Below are 20,015 nucleotides of genomic sequence, written 5' to 3' on the forward strand. Positions count from 1 at the left end.
TTTAAAATTGAGAGAGGCCATGACCTCAGTGAATAGGAAAAGACAGTGGGGATGAGAATAAACTTCTGAATGGAGAAAAAAACCTCAGCACCAGGTTGTCAGGGGGGTTACTGATGATGCACTGGAGAGATATGGGGTGAAAGAGGAATAAAGAGCAGCCTGCTGTCTCCTCAGTTTGCTTCTGTTAGGGAGGGATCAGCTGTGCCAAGTGCCTGGCAAACAGGTGAGAATGACAGGAAAGAGGTGCTTTGATTGGGAAGGGAGAAGAAACTGCAAACATTTGCAGGAACGTGTTCCTCACAAGAGGAACAGGCTTGAAGAGTCTCAGAGAGAACAAGAATTTCATTATTTTCCTGTCTTACAGCAGCTGATCTGGGAGCAAAGACTGAAAAATGGTCATAACTTGTCTCCACCTAAAGAAATTTTGTGCTTCATGATAATAAAAGAATATAGTCTAAAAGCTGAGACAACCTACAGTGTGGGATTGAAATTTATGGAGGAAGAAAGAAAGATGGCAAGGAAGTACCATAAAGAAGGAATGAGGGAAGGGAGAAAGTAGTATTCATTAGTGGATTTTTTTTTCCTTGAAAATTAGACAGTAGGAACTGGCTCTTTCAAGTCATTTTTGAGGCAAGCTGTAGCTCTGTTTACAAAGAATTATGGAGCTAAAGAATGTTCCTGAAGTGGGATAGAAAATGGCTTGTGTTCCTTGGATTTTCTCCAAAAGTTTCTAGCAGCATGAAGGTAGGAGTTGAGGGTAACCTTATCTCTTTTCCTTCCCACATTCTTGGCCAGCACTGGTGCTAGAACTTTGTTCTCTACAACAGTTGCCATCTGGAAACAGCACTTTCTATCATCAATCTGCTTTACTTCATGAAAGATTTCCAAAGTTTTTCTTAGTCACTCATCTTAGTATCTGCCATGCCTGTGGACAGTGGAACCATGATCTTCCTAGAATATTCTTCAGACGGTTAATTGAACACCTGCAGGCACAGTCCACTGTCTGACTTTTCTTACCCCAGACAACAATATTCAGTATCAATTATTAAAATGTTGCTCCCTGAGTGTAATTTTGGACTCTGTAAAATGGCTTTTACACAGAAACTTTCTATCTACAAGCCTCTGTGGATGCAGCATAAATGTGAGTTTATTTCTGATGCTGTTTTTTTCCCTTCCCTGCCTCCAGGTTATAACTCGTAATGAATTAATGCTGGAAGAGACCAGAAACACCATCACTGTTCCAGCCTCCTTCATGCTCCGAATGTTGGCTTCGTTGAATCACATAAGAGCAGGTGAGACACTTCTGAAGAGCTTGTCCACAGCACTGGTCTGTGAAATTGCAGCTTGATTGGGAAATCATCAAGACCTGCAGCTGCCTGTGGCTGTATTTGGGGTGGTAAGATTCAAGGATTATTCAAGGTTCTCTTCATAGAAGTACTTAGGAATTGCTTCTGTGGTGTGAGACTTGCAACATCTTTGCAGCTGTTATTTTTATCTCAAAACAAAGAGCAAAATATATTTTTAGATGTTGTCTCTTCAGGAATTACCTTTTCAGTTGCATTGTGTGATGGGAAAACTATTGGGGAGGACTGGAGTGAGCTGTAAGATAAACTGGCTGTGATTGTGGGCTTGGAGTTGTCTAGGGGTGAGGGAGGATGTGAAGATTCAGGACTGTGGGAGGCATTGCTGAGGCTGCTGGCAGCTGTTCCCAGGGCAGCAGGATGTCCCTCCAGTTCCCATGGGAAAAACTGCTGATAAGAGGGTTGCATGGAGGAATCATCGTCACTTGGAACTGGATGTTGGTGCTGGAGAAGCTGAGTGCAGTGGATTGACCCTGTAGATGGAGGACAGTAGAGAGACATCACACACTGTGTAGGAAGCAAGGAGATGAAGTTTTGGGAGGCTGGCGCGGCATATGGAGCAAAACCCTAACAGGCCTGAAGATGGAGGTGAAAGTGATGGGAGATACTGAATATGGGGACTCTGGCTGAGCAAAGCAGTGGTGAGGTGGGAAGGAAGCTGTGCCTGTGGCAGCTGCTGCTTCTCTCTCACCTCTGGCTGCTCTGTGAGCCCAAGGAGCCAGGAGGGTGCCATGTGCCCAGCCCAGTGCTGCAGCTCCATGCTCCTGTTTCTTTCAGATGTCATTATCTCTTTGGAGTGAAATACTAAAAGAACTGCCCAACACTTCAGTTACAACAATTTCAGCAAAAATCTGTTATGGCTGGGTAGAATGTTTCTAAACCTGACTGCATGTTGCTTGAGTGATTGGTCTTGAGCCAGTCATGTTCCCTCACACATTTCTGTATTTGCCCTTCTCTGAATATTTACATGAAAAGGCACTTTTTCTGTATTGAAGTGACAGGCAGTGATCTCCCAGTTTCTGGACTATTCACATTTCTAACTGTAGGTATTGTAGTTTCAGCTCCCCAGAACAGCACTTCTGTCCCTTGCAGTCACCATCTCATTTTAATGTTATACTTGCATTCATCTTTTCTGTGCTGACAGCTAGTCAGCAGCTACAAGATTTTTCCTTTTGTACACATGTTTTGCTTTCATGCCTGGAAATCCTTAAGGGCATTTCTCCTTTTCTCCTTTCTTGTGGTAACATTTCTACCCACTCTCTGCTGTACATCCACACAGAATTTCTTCTACCATAAAACCCACAGCCATAGTCCATTGTGTAATAGCACAGGGAGACAGAACGTAATAAATATTTACCAGAAAAAGAAAATTTTACAGGTTCTTTTTACTAAATGTGTGTTTTGCAGACCGATTGGAAGGTGACAGATCAGAAGGATCTGGCCAGGAGAATGAAAATGAAGATGAAGAGTAACCAACAGTTGTGTGTGAGCACCTGGAAGTCAATGGAATTTGTATAAGACATTAATTATATTTTTCCTTACAGAGCTTTAGTGCAATTCTGAGGTATTGCTTTTGGATAACCTAACCTTTTGTTTTTTTGAATGACTGTGTGCATGACTTGGGGAGAGTGTGCAAGTTAAAATAAACAAAAATGTTTTTGAAATGTTTTGCCATGTATGAGGGGTGCTAGAAGATGCCAAGTGCAATATTTTCCTTAAACAGCAAATGTGGGAGCTTGGATCAATGTTTTAAAGTAACTTTCATGATAGTAAAAACGTTGGTTCAAATAAATTTCTATACCTGCTGTTTGCATGTTTGTTGCTTTCTAATTAAAAGATTTGGTTGTTTTGAGTAGTTTTCTGGTTTTACTTTGTGCAGCAAGTGATTTATCACCTTGTAACTAGAGCCCCGTTGCTGTCTTTGCAGTATTTGCATTCTTTCTTACAGTGTTTGTGAAGTGACAAACACAATTGTTTCTTACAGCGAGCACTGGGGACTTTTAAGACCCTGTGTCTCTTGATTCTTGGATTTCCCACACTTATGTAGGCAAAACTTCTCTCTCCCTTAGCTGTTTAATGTCATTTCCCATTCTCTGTACCTGGGTCTGTAATGCTGGTGAAATAGTTGTATTTCACTGATAGATTTGTGACTTTGCCTTCTTTGCAACAGCAGCAGGTACATCTTAATTTCCACTGGCTTTAGGGAACATGAATTTAAAAATTCCTGTGCATTGTTTCCTAGTAGTAATTATTTGGGAAGGCTGCTCAGTCTGTTTTATGGGCTTTACCCTTCCTCCACAGAGTTTTGGATGGCAATGGGGAAGAGAAAGTGGAGGAAGGAAGGTGGAGCAATGGAAAGAGCTGTTTGCTCAATGGCAGTTCTTGACAAGGATGGCAGATGCTGAGAGGCTCCATTGGGGAATACAGAATGCTGGGAAGAATTCTAAATCAGGGGGATGAGGGTACTGGAGGGTTCATTACCCTGCTGACATTAAAATACACATTCATCACACGAGCTGCACCAACTTTCCTGACATCAACAAAAGGAATTCCCCACACTAAATAAAACAGAACATTAACACAACATTCTGATGTCCTGATTCACAGTGCAGGCAAGCTGAAGGGACATGGGGAAGGGATATAAAGGGTAAAGGGAAAACCAAAACAACTGAGAGAGATAAAGAGAAATTTGTGAGGGAGGAGAAGTGGGAATTATATGGAATTCAGTTGGCAGTAACAGTGAAGATATTCCCTTGGGCAAGGGAAGAATAACATGAGGGGAGAGGAAGAGTGTGAGGAGGTGGAATAAGGGTAGCTGGGTGGTTTCCTTGTTTGTTTTAAAGGAGAAGTTAAGAAATCATTGAAAGTGATACAGTGAAGAGAATTTGGCAAAGGAGAAAATAACTGTTGGGGAAAGAGGTTTTTGGAGGCAGAGGGTGCTGAGAAGAATGGACACCTCAAACTCTGGAGTGCTGTGAAACCCAGGAACGGTCACATCCCAAGGAGGTTGGTGCAACAGAGGATGGAGATCTGCTAAGTGTTTGAGAAAGTATCTTACATCAGCAAGAGAGAGGAGAAAATGTCAAGGTAAGATGCTTGTTTGTTAAGGAAATTGAGTGAGAGGAACAGCTAATATGGACATCTCTCTTCTCTGGTGGAGTAAGTGGCCCTTCTGTGGGAGAAGGAAGCATAACTGTAGTTTTTTCTCATGAGATAATGTTTTGGTCAAGCATGTTTAGATCAGTAAGAAATGAAAGAATATTTTATGACTTTGTGGTGGATCTGTTTGGAAAGGGGAGAACACAGGGGTTGAGCACTATTCAAACCTTGCTGCTCTGAGCAATGTTTTTCTATCACATGTAAATTAAGCTTGAATTTTTATAACGGGTTCTGCTCTCATTATATTTAAAAGAACTATACAGGAAATATATAAGGTCTTTAGTGTATAGATAAAATAGGATTGTCTGCTCCACTGCTGGGGCTCCTGAACAATTTTTTGAATGAAATAGAGTAACACAATGTTTAATGCAGTTGGGTTCTCTGTAGTTGATTCTTGAGGTAATTTCTTCCAAAATTAGCCCTGGTGTTTCTACAGAAGCCTGACTCTTCTTATTTAGAAATTATTAGTTTTCTGCCTTGAAAATAAATTCTTCCTCAAGTAAATATATGGAGAGCATAGCTTTTGTCTTCCCCGGAGATGTTTAATAAATCACTGTGGATATCTTTCTAAAAATAAAAAAGCTGCTTCTGCCACTTCTGCTTTAGTTAGAGCAATTGCCAGCAAAGAGCATACCAACAGCAATAATCTTGTCTTTTTTTCCCCACAGTTCCCCAATAGGCACATTATTCCCAAAATGTCTCTTATTTATTCAAAGTCTAAATATTAGCTTTAATTCCTGATGCATAGCTGCGGGTTTACTGATTAAAAGGAGGATTTCATCTCAATAAGGGAAAAAAAATTAGTATCTGGAGGGTTTTTCTAACTTCACTGAAGCTTTTCAGGCAGTTTTTCTAAACTAAGATATCTACAGTGTTTGGGTTGGCTTTATTTTATTAACATTTATGTAAAGGGCTAAATCTGAATTCCTAGAACCATACAATAACAGAAGCTGTCGGCAGAAATGGGGAATGCTGGCAATTCCAGAGTTTGCAGCTGCAAAAGAATATTGGAAAATGTTATTCAAATGTGCAGAGAAGTTAATCAAAGCAATAAGCCATCCCAAAGCCTCACAAATTGAGAAGGAAATCTCGTGCTCTGGTTTCAGGCTGGGCTCAGAGGTGGGTGGTGCTGCCGGAGCTCCCTCTAGTGCCTCGTTCCTGCTGCACTTGGAGATATCCAAAACGTTATTGTCTAATTGCAGCCCAAATTGAGCATCAGGATGGTGATAAGGATGCAGGGAACACCTTCTCCTGCTGTGTAGGCTGAGGATTGCACATGCACTTCAGCACTGTCATTGCTTGTGTGCTGGGAAGAGCAAGGGCTCATTTCTAGGAAGGATATTCCTTAACACCATTGCAAAGATTAAAAGCAACTTCTCTGATATGTTGCTACAATTCCTGGTAAATAATTTGGTGTCTTGAAGCCTGGGCAGATGGTCCCTGCAGGACACAATCTCTTCTGACAAAGATGCTGAGCTTGTTCAATCCACTCTGAGTTCTGCTCTTTGTGCCTCACCTGATGGAGTCAGGAAAGTTTGTTAAAGGCATCCTGCATCACTTGGACTGTGAATTTTTCTTACCTAAGCAGTAGCTAAATGTTACAGTAGGCTATTGTGTGCACCTTTAGCTCTTTGAGAATATCCCAGATGACGTTTTTGAGGAAGAAATTCCAGAAGTAAATGTTCAATGGGGGTTTCACTGACCTTGCACCAACAAAATAACCACTGAGTGTGTGTGTGGTTGTGTGCAGGGGATGAATACAGTCAGAGGCGCTGCCTGGGAGAGCTGAGCCATTCTTTTATGGGTAGCCAGGTTTTTATGGAAGGATCCCACTGAGCCAGGCTCAGGCCATCACTCACAATCCTTGGGAATAGTCCTGTTTCGTGGGCAGAGCTGGCAGCACTGTTAAGAAAGGAGCTGCAATTAGCAGCAGTTGGATCCCAGCCCATATTCCTCCTGATCCCACACACTCAACAAGAGGCCAACCCCAAAAGCCTCAGCTGAAGCACAGGGAATGACACAGGAGGCATCTGTGAGGTCACTGCCCTGCCTAAACAGAGATTGAACTAGTCTTTGAAATGTGGGGTGAAATCAATTTTAAGCTCTTTCCATGTATTATGACATTCACAAATACCTTTATCTGTGTAAGCATCCAATTTGACTTCTCAGTGACATTCTCTACTGCTGAGCCTGAGTTATTTAAGGTAATAGAAATCTATTTTCCACAGGTTTAAATGTTCCTTTTAGTATTTGCATTTGCTTTGTTCTCTTTGATGAAAAGGCACCTTCTTAGTGCCTTTTAAGAACTTTCTGTCAATGCTCCCCTCTAGCAAACTGAAATTCAAAAAACAACTACTACTACAACCCACAGCAAGGTGGGTTTTTTTGGGGGGTTTTTTTGGGGTTTTTTTTTTTTTTTTTTTTTTTTTTTTTTTTGCAGGAAGATGGCTGCACACTAGCATAGCCCATGGAATTTGACAGATTCACTATCTAAATAAGAACTAATGGCTACTAATTTAGGAAAATCTTACTTAAATGGAAAACCCTCTAAATAGAGTTTGTTAATGGGCTTTGTAACTAATTGGAAAACAAATCCCAGGGGATCTGCAGCTGTTCTTAAAATGCACTGCAGTTCTTCTCCTTCCCCTCTACAGGATGACTCCATGCTCAGACCCTGTCCTCACCTCACTTTGTAAGAAATTTGGTTTAAAACCACATACCTTTAAAACAAACCTGTAACTGTTAAGTCATCTAAAGGAGTGATAATTAACACAAGGTACTTTTAATGGTGAGTTGAATGTGACACTTTTCAAGTTGCAAGATGGGGTTTCTGTTCCTCAGAGTGTGATGACCATTCAGTAGTTGTGCAAGGTGAGTTGGTGTTTAATTCTTGCTTATTGTTGTCATAGCTGTCAGTAGACAGCTCTGAGGATGCTCATTCAACACAAGTGTTTGAGACTGTTACCTGTCTAATTCCATGAGCATTCAAATGGGAAATACCATGCTTTAAAATAATCTATGGTTATTTTACCCAGGATTAGAAAGAGCAAAGAAGAGTTCTGTAAGTCTTTAAATGAACATGGCTTTAAAAATAGTTTTAGGCACTGTGACAAGACCATTTGGCTTGGATGTCGGTTGCACTACAGCAGCTTTCCAGGCACAAGGATGTAACATAGAAGACCTACTTCAAAATTCTTTCCAATTTTTCTCAAGCGATTTTTTTTCTTTTTAAATATAATCATACTGTGCACCTGCTGCCATTGCATGTAAAGGTTGTGCAATGACTATACTGGAGAAGATGATTCTCTCTGTGGCAGGAGCTCTTGCTCACCCCAATAGCAGGGAGACTGGCACACCCCCAGAGTTACAGTCAGCACCTCCCCTGGCAGGAGCAATTCCCAGCCCTCTCCTTCACAACCACACTGTGTGTGCCTGCTCTGGGGCCATGGGTGCCACCAAGGGTGACAGTCACACGCTTCCCCCACCACACTGAAAATCCATGTGATGGCTCAGAAACTCAGCTTCATTCACAGCACTTGAATGCCACATCGCTGTGCTGAATGGATTTGATTGCAGTCTGGAGGCTCTAAATTTGGACTGTTACATACTTCTGTAGAGGAGAACTGGGCAAGAGATACAGAAATGAGAAACAGGTTTAATTTCTCTCATCCTGCTTCTCATACTGTCTTTCTCCTCTGTTTCCTGGCATTTCATGAAGCAGTTTGGAGAAACGACTCAAAGGTTTAAGAGAGTGAGCCCAAGGTGCAGTTTTGGCCCATCAGTGGACAGGCAGAGAGCAGACAGGAGGAGCAGAAGAAAGGTCTCCCCTTCTCCCATTCCCTGGGAAGCAGAAAGCAGCTGAAAGCAAACAATGTGAGGATAAATGAAAAGCTGAGTTAGACACAAGGAAGGGGAAAACCTTTCAATGTAGCAATGATATTTTGGTTCACTGCAAGACAGTCTAAAAGCAGAGGGATGTTACAGAGAAGACTGAAGTGCAGCTGGGCTGCAGGGAAATGCTCCAATGCCAGGTGCCTGCAATATGGCAGGGGGTATCCTGCATTAAAAGCTGTCAGAGGGATGTGACCTCCTGTGTTGCTGGGCAGTGGCCACATGACACAGCTCTAACAAAGTCTTTCCAAGTTGCAGATCCATGCAGGATAACAAGCTGCTGTGCTGCAGAAGAGAAATGGGCTTCTCCTTTCCATGAGAGGGTAGCTGACATCTCAGTGAATCTGCAGGTTGAAAAATAAGGGACATCCACCAGGATATATTCCTGAAGAAAGACGAGATGGGAAATTGAGGCTGGGAATCTCTTCTGCCTGGCAGCAGAGCCCCAAATTTGTGCACACCAGGGTTTTGAGCCATATCACCAGATATGCTGTTTGCCAGAGAGCAAACAGAGGATGCTCAAGCATCAAGACATGAGGCTCTGAGTCAAATGTTGCCATCCTCCTCTGACAGTGCTGATGTAAGTGGTGATCACATTTACACATTTTACACAGCTTGGCTTTAAAATGGTGTTAGAGCCAGTTGACAGAGACAGACAACATCAAAAGTCCTATTCAAAAGATTGAAAAATTTTGCATGAATGAGAAGACAATTTGCCTATCATCCCTTATCAGCCTAATAATAAAAGCAGTGTTTGGAGCCTTAACATTTCTGAGGTGAGTCCTCTTGCACCAGCCTTTTAAAAATAGGAGGTGACTCAGTTTCTAACAAGCTCCTCCACACTGGCAGCTTCACATGAACCTCTTGAGGAGAGGGAGCATGTGTGTTTCTTGGTAAACCATTACTAGCATTGCTGCTGCACTGCTTGGTGAGCTGTGTGATGGCAAAGCTGAGTGCTTCATGGGCTTTCTCAAAATAGTAAACAGGCTGGTACAAAAAATGAAATTACTTGTCGCTGATAGGAGAATAACAGCTCTGAATGGGGTGGGTTTGTGCAGGTGGGCCCTGTGCTCTTTAATTACCTTAGGTCTTACAGTAAAGACCATAAAATAGAGCTTTAGTGATTTAGCTGTCTCCTGACAGAAGTGGAGTTGCAGCAGGATCAGCATCTGCCAGTCGTCCCTCAGTTGCCATGGTAACCCCCTAGGATGGGGTGCACTTCAGAAAAACACAACTTCTGGGCTAAACTGTGGGCTGGAGGGTGGCAGATGGATGGGATTCAGCTGCCTCAGAGGGTGGTACTCCACAGCCAGACATTCAGATTTAGGAATCTACCCAGGTGGTCCATTTGGCACATCAGAAGTAAAATTCAATTTAAACCATCAATTTGTTCCCAGCTTTGCTCACTGAGCTGTGAAACATGCAGAGCTAGCTGAATTCCTGTGTAATCCACGCCTGCCTGAAAACCTCATGGATTGCCCTGAGCAAGGGACTTGATGAAGCCACAGCCCTCTCTCATAAGCAGCCAGCAGAGACGGGGAGGAATTCCCATGTTGTTGGGAAATTGAGCTGTTTGGCAGCCTGACACATGCCCAGAGCCAAGGACTTGAGATCCAAATGCAGCTGCGAGCTGGAATTGATGTTGTTGGAGTCACTGCACCCCTCTCAAAACACAGGCAGCGTGTTTCCTTACAGAAATGTTTTGAAAACTGAATGTCCTTAGAAATTTCAGTTCACAAAACAATTTGAAATGAAGAAAGGAGAGAAGAAGCATCCTGTTCCAACATGGCACAAGACCATGTTTTAACAAGAACATTTCTTGTAAGTGTTTGTCAGCCAGCTGGAGTGCACAGGACCTGAGGATCTGGGAACCTCATGGATTTAAGAGCAGAAATCAAGAGAAAAACAAACAAACCAACCAAACCAAAATAACCAGCACCACAGGTGCAGGAAAAGTCAACTTAGTTTATAACTAAGTTTAACTAATTTCTGCTGTGGGTTGGGGGATTTTGTGAACCACATTTATTGTGGTGTGCAATGGTAAGTCCACTGTAATAGATGTGTTATATAAATTAATTTTCCAAGATTGTTTCCAGAAAGACAATTTGCCTTGGTATCTGGAATCTATGAACAGCTTGTGTGTGCCATGTTTTCCTGCACTTCTCAGCTACCCTGTTACTTTCTACAAGCAGCACTTCCTAAACTTCTCCTGATTTGTTGGTATCTCGGGTTAAGTTCATTGGATAACAGATTCATCACCATTCAAAGGTAAAGAATACATATCTGAATATACTTTTGATGAACTAACTAGATTATGAACAATGCACTCCACACTTCCAAAAATGTAAATACATTTTAGGTTGAGCAAACAAGCATTTATTGCAGACAGATATTTCAATTCTCACTCATATTTTCATTTCCTAAGGAAGAAGAGGAAGCGAAAACTTTTTTTATTTTTTTCCTCCCCAAAGAAATTTGACATTTCTAATTATGACAGAGCAAAGGGAAATGAGAATCTATTTCAAGAGATGATTCTTCCTGTAAACAGTGCCTGGGCTCTTCTGCCTCATCTCATTGCATTTGGGCTGTCAGATAAGCACAATAAATAACATGTCCTCTAACCTCCGTTTTGTTGTTCTTTTTTCCTGTTGAAATAATTGTCAGTTCTAGTCTTTGCCTGCATGTCACTGAAAGAGCTCCCAAATGACAAGTTATGAGAGCCTTGGTTTAGCTGGAGATAATTCTAGCCTCTGTCTTCTGACAAAAATTGCACGGGCTAAATTTGGACGCTATTTTCTTGCAAAAATATTATTAATCTTTTTTTTTTTTTTTTAATTTGTTCTACAGCCCCAGTTATTTACTTAAAAGTATTTATTCAAGAGAGACAATCATTATGGGGTTTCTTTTTAACCAAAGTATCTAACTATCCTACCAAGGAACATGATAAATGTTAGCAATTTCTAATACATTTTCCTGGCTTTACAAGAACATTAAAAACCCATCAGATTAAATTCACTTGCTGAAAAATTTAGACTATGAAGAAATTAATTCACTCTTCAGGGAAAAAAAAAAACCTTTTTTGTTTACTTGGAAAACACCATAATGAACTCCTCTTCCTTATATTCCATATGCAGTAGATGAACACTGGAGTTGTATCATCAGATTCCTGCAGCGTCCTCTAGATTTGCCAAGTGTTATGTGAAATTTCTCATCTCCAAACTGGGGTTTTAAGAATGCCAGCTCCAAAATGGCACAACCAGGAAGGTCCCTTTGCTAATGGACAAAGCAGAGAGAACACAGGAGAGGGCAGAGAAGAGTGAAAAGCAGCTCTTCCTCCAGGTGAGTGGACAAAAATGACTCCATAATAGCAGCAGCACAGGGAGGCTTCTTAGTTCTCTACATAATTCACTGTACATCACTTTGGGCTCTGCCACTGTGAACAACACATGGTCTATGGCCAAAAAAATGCAGTTTCCAGTGGAGAGATATGCTGCTTTTAAAGGCTGTGGGTCTGAGCTGTAAGGGATGGTGGGTTTAGGATGCTCCCATTTGTTCCAGACTCCATTTGATCAGTTTGTGCAGTACAACCTGAAAAGTCCAGGATAAATGTGCCAGGTTTTTTCATTTATCAACATCCTTGCTTGAGGGATGAGCACAGGGATCTTGTGTTGCTGAATCTGCAGATTCATTAATCTGCATTGAGTGTGTAGTTATCAAATTCTAGGCCTTTTTAATAGGTTAATGTTCAATCCTATAACCAGCATATACATTGAAGGGAGCTCTTAAAAAACCAGCAGTTAAAATGAGGAATCAGTATTTCCATGGAAAACACACCTGATTTCTTATTATATAACACAGAGGGGAAAAAAATCCCCAAAAATACACATCTCACTGTTTGCATGAGATAAGGTTTTTTGCTCGGTTCCACTTGAGAGATCATCAGCAGCATTTTTCTAGCTGTGGGAAATTATGCAGCTTGATGGTTTTGCTAAAGTGTCAGCTTTTAAAGGCACAGGATCAAAATCCCACACCTAATCAAACTAGTTTGGATCCCCAGTTTTTTGGTCATTTTTGTGAGTATGACTTGTTCATCTCTTGGGCCTAGTAGATGTGCTACTCTCTTGCATAAAAGGATCACTTGTCTTTTTACTCAGAGTACAGCATTTCACTAAATCACTGAGAAACTGAATGTTTATTTTTAATAATCTCTAACTTCTATTTGCTGTACAATGATTTGTATATACATAATGATCTATCATCAAAGAAGAGAAATTCCTAGACACAATTCTCACACACTTCTACATTTATTGAGACTCTTTGCTTTGAATCCAAAGGGGAGATTATACTTATTAGTCCATATTTTGATTTGTAAAGATGAAAAATTATTACCTTTTTCTACTAGGATATTTACAATAGCTGAATTCAGGGTTGTGTTTCCTTTTTTTCAAGAGATGAGCCTGGTTGGTCCTTTCTGCTGTAAAATGCATGTTTTATCATACTGCATGCCTGTGTATTGTTTCTGGACTGTTAAACATTGTCTGTACAGAAGAGTAATTGTTAAATATCTGTACTGCTGATCTGCACCAAGACATTCATGTGATACAAGACATTAAGCAGAGATATGATGATGTCAGCTGAGCTCCTAATGCATTTTGGCTGCTGGCCTCCTGCTGTTGTACCATCAGCTTGGGGCCATGGTAGTAGCAGAAGCAGCAGCAAGTGGAAAAATGGTGTCCAAATTTAGTCTCCTAATGATTTCTTCTTGAAGAAAAAAAGCAACAAAACCCCCAGCAAAGTTTGTGAAAATAACTGTTTCATGTTCCTTTCTTAGGACTTTCTTCATCCACTCCCAGGCAGAGCTGATACATTTTCTTTCCCAGGGTTACATTTCAGTCAGAAAGCATTCCAGTCCTTTGGTATCCTCATTCCCCTTGGTGAACAGCAATGTTTCTTCTCACTTTTTTTTGCTGTCTGTGCAGTAGCTGCAAAGCCAAGGCTCTCTGAGTGAAGACAGTTTCCAGGTCTGGTCTTTGATCAGACCCTCTGGAGCAATCCCATTACTGCCATCTGAGGTAACTCCTGTGCCATGAAATGTGGTCAATGGAACACCAAAACATGACATCTATGGAACCACGTGTGATTTGTTTCCTCTTCTCATTCTAGTGTCCTGTGGCTTGGAAGAAATGCTTGAAGAGATGTTAGTGTTTTCCTAACTTGGGTAGAGGTTTAAACGATTTTAAAGCTTGAAGGTGCCAGGGTAATTCTCCTGCTCCAGGCCACAGAATTGCTCTTCAGTTTTTAGCCACTGGATCTTGCATGCATTTTTCTCTCAGATATAGACCCATGATGAATGAAAATCACGTCTGTGCTGGAATGGTCTCGATGCAATATTTGAATGGGGTTTTTTCTTCTAACACCTTATGAAAGGGAGAAATTGGTACTCTGAGGCTGGATGTGATACCTAGTGATGATGGTCATGAATTGGCACACCAATGCAATTACCTTCCTATTTCCAAGGAGTAAAGGATCAACTCTAGATTTTTAAAGACAATTAGCTTTTGGAATTGCTCTTTCATTACTTGGATTGGATAATGCATGTTTTCTTGGGACAACTGTAATAAGGTTTCAGAAGAAAATGGAATGAGACAATGCAATTATCACCCATGATTACTCCTTTTGTTCTTGTCTTAGTCAGCTCTTGGGTGGGGGGAGGGCTTCTCATTTAGTGTTTCATAAGTTACTTCCTGTTGTAATGGTTTTAATTCATTTTATGAATCAAAGTGGTGGGGATATCAGCAAAAAATAATTGTATTCCTAAAACGATGTATCAAGCATAGAGGACAGCTAATATGAAATGTATTTTGAGAGCCAAAGCTGGCACACCCTGATAGGTAAAGAAATGAACAGTCAAAAATGATAATTATGTACTGAAGGATGCAGATGAACACCAAGGAGAAAAGCAAGATGAAGCACACATTGGGTTTATAGATATGTACACATAATGACTTTGCATTTTATACATGGTGCTCTTGGGAGACTCTTCAGTGCCTGCAGCATTCGATTTAAGCTTTCAGCAACTGCACTTTCAAATATCAAGAGTTTTACAAATGCTGCCAAAAAGTTGAGAAATGGAAATGCTGTGGTCATGGCTGGCCCGTGAGTAAAGGTACCAGATCACACCAAGACTTTTCAAGCTACTGCCAAAATCAGCTACATCAAGAGCAGGATTTTCTAAGCCTGTTCAAAGATTCTGAGACAGCTGGTCACCTCCCCATCTTTGCTTTCAGTAAAATGGGTCCCTGGAGGCAATGCACAGCTCTTTCAGTGTCACTAATGTTTTCTCCAGGAAAAATATTTTCATTCTTAAAAATCCCAATGGACTTTACTTACAATTTACAGAAATATTTTAAAATAAAACTTTTATAATTGTTGGCTTCGAAATGCTATCCCTTGTGTGGCTTGTTGTAATTCCTAATATTATTTTCTGGAGACTTACTTGTCTTATTTCTCTCCAGACGATTGAAGCTAGCAAGAGCTCATAAACCACAGGAAAGTAAACCTGAAGAACATTTAATAATATAAATTACCTTCTTCAAGAATAATTAGTGAAGAAAACATATTCTTGTTAGCGTCTTACAAAGATACTGATCAGCTTTGAATTAATTGGCAGCCAACTATGAGGTTTGCTGTACAATAGAAGAAAATAAACAGAATAGAAAGAAAAACTTATCCCATTAAAATTACTTGGATCTGTTAATTACTGACAGGGCAAGAGTATTTAAAAAAAACCAAAAAAAACCAAAACAATACATTAAGGCAGTTTTTTCAAATTATGTTAGTCCTTCCAAACCAAACACTGGGAAAAGTGAAGTGGTTGTTTAGTTTGTTTTGATTTTTAATTTAAAGGAAAGAACAGATCCCAAACATCTCTGCCCAGAAGATGTAAAACACAAAGGAATGTCAAGAAGGTCATGATTATCTAGCCTTTTACTCTTGGTTGTTTGCAAATCCTGTGTTATACTGAGCTTCTGAGACAGTGAATCTACAAGTATGCTGTCCAGATTAAATCTGGGTAAAAGTAACACTTTTGGATTAATTTAGTAATAAATAAGGTTTATTTCATTGTATTTAGTGTGATTCAATACAATGTACTTTAGTATTTCATGTAATTAAATACTTTTGAGAAAGAAACCTGTCTTGGTTAAACAAGAATTGCAAAAAATTTGTAAACCTTAGTGCAAATAGAATAAAATTTTCTTTCTGTGAATTTTATTTTAATATAACATCTTACCCACCAAGGCACTTCATATAATACAACCCTTGAACTCTGGAATCTTCTCAGATAGAAGTCTTTGCTTAAACAAGGAGAAATCAATTGAGTTCTTCATGATTTTTGGGACTTAAATCTGGGAGCAATTTGGAGCTTGAGAGTGGGAGCTGGGAAAGAGGCATACAGGGTTGTGTAAAGAAAGTCTGGGCAGGGGAGAAAGGAGTGCACAAGGGTTGTGCCTTTGTGAGAGGGAAACTGTGGTTAAGAATAAGGCAGAAGGAATGCAAATGTATTTTTAGTTGAAATTAGAGCCCCCTTTCTAGGTCTATGGCCAAATTATCCAGGCTCCTCTTACGTGAGGCAGCAATTATCCTAGGGACTTAACCCCATGGTGACAAATGAGGCCAGCTAAAAAGCTCAGCCATGTATTTTTGAATGTCAGTGGTGCACATACAGGAGTTTTCTCTTGGTTTTACTATCTCCAGAGGATTCACCTAAACTTGCAAAGATAGTAGTAAAACACTGTGCTATTTCTAAATTTCCCAAACCAAGGAGCTGCACAGGAATACTGAGATTTCTGTGGGCTGGGAGTGTCAGCTGGGAGCAGGGGAGCTATTTCAAGCACGGGAGAAGCTGATAGCTGCACAGCGAGTGGCAAGGAATTCACAGGGTGGCTGTAGGTGAGAATTCCCATGTGTGTGGAGCAGGCAGAATATTGCTAAGCTGATTGCAAACAGAATTTTGAACAAGTTACAGTCCTCTCAGAAGAAAGGACATACTAAAACCACTGGTAAAGCTGGGGTTTTTTTTACCTCTGTAGGATTAGAGGATTTATTGCTCCTTAGGGGGTGAGGAGACTGAACCTTGCTGGGCATGGCTCCTTTTCAACTCTAATCAAAAGACTTTTTCCATCTGAATTTGCAGGAGTTGAGCCTATTACCTCTGAGAAAACCTGATTGTTCTCTGGTCTACATGCAGACAGTACAAACTTTTTCTCCTTGTCGCTACCCAAGTATCCCTCATTTTAGTCCAAGCTACTGACTTGACATAAGTACTGGATTCCTGCTATCTGCAGAAATAGCAAGTCTATCCCTTATGGGTCAAAAAGTGACAAGGCAATTAATGAAACAGTTGATTAAGTTTTACAGGGCTCCCAAAGCCAAATTATTTCATACTGTATTCCACTCATACTGCAGGCAGCTTGGGCTAATTAGCAGGAATTTTGGTAGTCTGCTCACCTTTGTATTTTATAGATCCTACTAGGTAGGAGCATCCAGGCTATGATAATACTTTTTAAAATCCTCTTCAAATACAGTTTTGGCTGAAGAGCTGAACTTTAGTAATGGCTGCTCTTCTACCCTTACTGCAGGTTTGCAGCCAGACACTCACCTCTGTTGTGGAAGAGTTCATGGCTATAAATGATCTTGGGAAATATGAGAAGCAAGTAGGAGCACTGGTAATGACTAAAAAAAAAAATCAGGAAGTTGCAAAAGTTTAAATTTGTCAAGCTGTGAAATGAATAGGATAAAAAGCCATCATTGATAGCCAGGGAAGCAAATGCTCATGAAAGTGGCAGAACAGTCAGGTAAAGCAGCACCAGAACTGTCTCACTTAGCAGTCAGTGTTGGAGGGTGCTGCAGGAAAACCAGGACATGAGCTGTCAGAGAAGACAAGGTCCCACGAATTTTCCTGAGACATACGGAGACAGCTTGAGGAGATGTGATCAATTTTGTTGTCATGGAGTCACCAGCTAATTTATTGCAAGTCAGAAAGGTAGAGTGTGAGGAAGGGCAATTTTTCCATGATTAGAGAAGTAGAGCACTTGTAAGCAAAGAAAAGGAAGCAATTTAAAATCATAGAGGGCACATTAGGATATGGAAAGGTAGAAGAACAGTTTAAATGCAAAATAGATTTAATTACCTTCCCCATAGCTGTTGAAAAGACCAAGCTCTAAGCACAACTGAAATCTTTGTAGAAAACTGAATCTCCTGAAAGCTGGGAACAGCATCTACCAGATCACAAATTACTAGAAAATAAGTACTTTATGGGGTTTCAAGAATAACTAACAATCCTCTCATGCATAGACACTAGGATGGCCAGACTGTGAGATACTGGAACCTCCTCTGCTCTTCACAACACAGGAAAACAAAACGTGTGGTTTTTCTCAGAAGGAGCAGAAATTCTGCCTCCTTTTCATGATGATGCTGTGGCATAAGACCAGTCATTGATCAAATGAGAGCTAACAAGACTCCTTTCAGGAGTTAAGCACACCTTAACAAACATTATCACCAACAGAGCTTGTACCAAGGATACACTCCAAAATGAACATCTTATTCTCTGATATCCTCCAGATTTTTTTTTAGCTGTCCCGTTCATCAGCTTTTCTCTGAGGAGCACTTCTTTAACTGTTTTGCTTGTGACAGAGAATTTATTTGTGTTAAAGTCTTGTGGCCATCCAACTTGCCAATAAGTAACCTGGATATTAAAACTACTTCTAAAAAGAAGGATCAAGGTAAAACTGAAGCATTGCCTTCAGGTTTCCTTTGCCTCACTGCAGCTAAGAATAATGGATAAAGCTAAGAGGATACAAGCTCTAATTGCAGAGGTTTAAAAGTCCTGTGATAGTTTAACAGAGAGAGGCAGTGGCAACTTTGTCTGTTCTCCTTCCTCTCACCAGTTTTTCATCATTGAAAGGAACATGTTCCTCTCTAGAGTGAGTGCTGCTTCTGCAGCTGCTGAGGGGTAATGTTACTTCCAGGGTGTCATCCTTCAGAGCTTAAGGCTGCTGCTCCATGTTCCACATCTGCCTGGCCTGTGAGTCTTGTCCTTCTCCCTGCCTGCCTGGGAGCTGCCTGCTCCTCGACTGCAGTGCAGCCCACGGCTCCAGGAAGGAGGTAGGAGTGAGGAGCAGCCATGCCTCCCATGGATTTTCAAATGCTCAGAGGGATTGGCAGCCCCATTTTATGTATTTATTTAGTGCAAATAAACACCTGACAGAAGCACGTGGCCAGCAATGAGCTACAATGCTTGCTCACATGGGACATGGCAGGGCTGGTGGATGCACAGAAGAAAGGAAGGGAGGAAGAGGAACTAAATTTCTTCCATCAAACTAGGGAATTCAAGTGTTCTTAAAACACTTGAAAATAGCTGCCAATTCCAGCTGTTTGACTAAATGTTTTTTTCCCTCTCAAATTTTGCCTCTCCTAGCCCTGCTCAGTCTAGGTATTGCAGGTACAAGCAGATGTGGAGTCAATTTCTCCATCCTCTCGTACCTTGCATTTGAGCTGGTGATCCGTGTTCCACCATTCTGTGGTGTTGGCTCATCATTTCTGACTGGTGTCCAGATGCAGAGTATTCCTGTCATCTCCCTTCTGGGAGTTTTGTCCAAGCATCCTGCAGCCATGCTGGGTCGATTATAGCATTTATTTTTATGAATAGTAATGGTCTTCCATGGGACCAGGAGAGGGAACTGCTAAGATTCAAGCAAGAGCTGAAAGGCAGCTTTGTATCAGCAAGTCTGGTCACAGGATTGTCCCAGAGACTCCTGCAAGGTTCTGAAGAGGAGGAGATGCTGCTGGATGGAGAAAGTGTTCTCAGGTACCTCCAGCCCACAGGGAAAGACATGTGGATCCAGGCAACATCCAGCATAAAAATTCCATTCCAATTCTAAACCAGAATAGGTCTTTTAACTGATTTGTAATCAGTGTGATTCCTACAGTGATGACATCCTAGGGTTTTCACCCACACTTCCACCTCCTGAAATCCACTGGAACCAAAAGCTTGCAGTGGAAGTTAAAAGAGTTGTTTTGGCGTGTTTGCGTGACCATGGAGTCTAAAGAATTTCAGGGAACTGTGCCCCAGACTTCTCAATGCTCATTAGGTGGTGCTATGATATTAACTGGCAGGAAATCTCATTAATTTGGTGGAGAAATTGGGTCTTGGTCGTAGGCCAGACTAAATTTAGGAAAAATTCTGAATGAAACAGACTGCTCCATTTATCAGGAGAACCACCAGAAGTTTAGCTTTCAAGATACATTTCTCCTGACTGGCCTTCACAGCTGAACAGATATCTGTGGTAGAACACCACTTGATTTTATTTTTTAAAAATCACTACAGCCAAATAACTTTAGAAAAGGTATTGTTATTTTTTGGTGAGTGTTTATTTAACAACTCATTTCATGGTGGAAACCCTTTAATATCAAGGATTTCTGAGAGAACAGCCTCTTCCATCAGCCCAGTTTAGTCTCCAGAAAAGCTTTTCCTTTTGATGAAAATGATATTTTCTGGTTTTGATCTTGATCTGCTACTGGTCCCTGGCTAAAGTCTTTTGAAAC

The 20,015-nt window shown here is 40.9% G+C and overlaps 2 protein-coding genes and 1 long non-coding RNA gene across 13 annotated transcripts in view; 2 read left to right on the forward strand and 1 right to left on the reverse strand.

The window, feature by feature from the left end:
* DCAF6 (DDB1 and CUL4 associated factor 6) overlaps window positions 1-3,216 on the forward strand; it is a 73,253-nt gene extending 70,037 nt beyond the window's left edge. For all 9 annotated transcript variants that reach the window (XM_030263691.4, XM_030263685.4, XM_030263705.4 and 6 more), the window contains 2 exons: window positions 1,187-1,292; window positions 2,769-3,216. In XM_030263691.4, coding sequence (XP_030119551.4) covers window positions 1,187-1,292; window positions 2,769-2,833 — 171 coding nt within the window. In that variant the 3' untranslated portion in view covers window positions 2,834-3,216. The remainder of the gene's footprint in view (window positions 1-1,186; window positions 1,293-2,768) is intronic.
* The window catches only part of LOC115493512 (uncharacterized), a 37,076-nt gene that overhangs the window by 12,525 nt on the left and 4,536 nt on the right, over window positions 1-20,015 (reverse strand). The window lies entirely within an intron of this gene.
* The window catches only part of GABRR3 (gamma-aminobutyric acid type A receptor subunit rho3), a 53,801-nt gene continuing 40,749 nt past the window's right edge, over window positions 6,964-20,015 (forward strand). For both annotated transcript variants that reach the window (XM_072923955.1, XM_072923956.1), the window contains exon 1: window positions 6,964-11,750. The gene's annotated coding sequence lies outside the window, so the exon portion shown is untranslated. The remainder of the gene's footprint in view (window positions 11,751-20,015) is intronic.

This window comes from Taeniopygia guttata, chromosome 1 (genome assembly GCF_048771995.1).
Source record: "Taeniopygia guttata chromosome 1, bTaeGut7.mat, whole genome shotgun sequence".
Classification (NCBI taxonomy): domain Eukaryota; kingdom Metazoa; phylum Chordata; class Aves; order Passeriformes; family Estrildidae; genus Taeniopygia; species Taeniopygia guttata.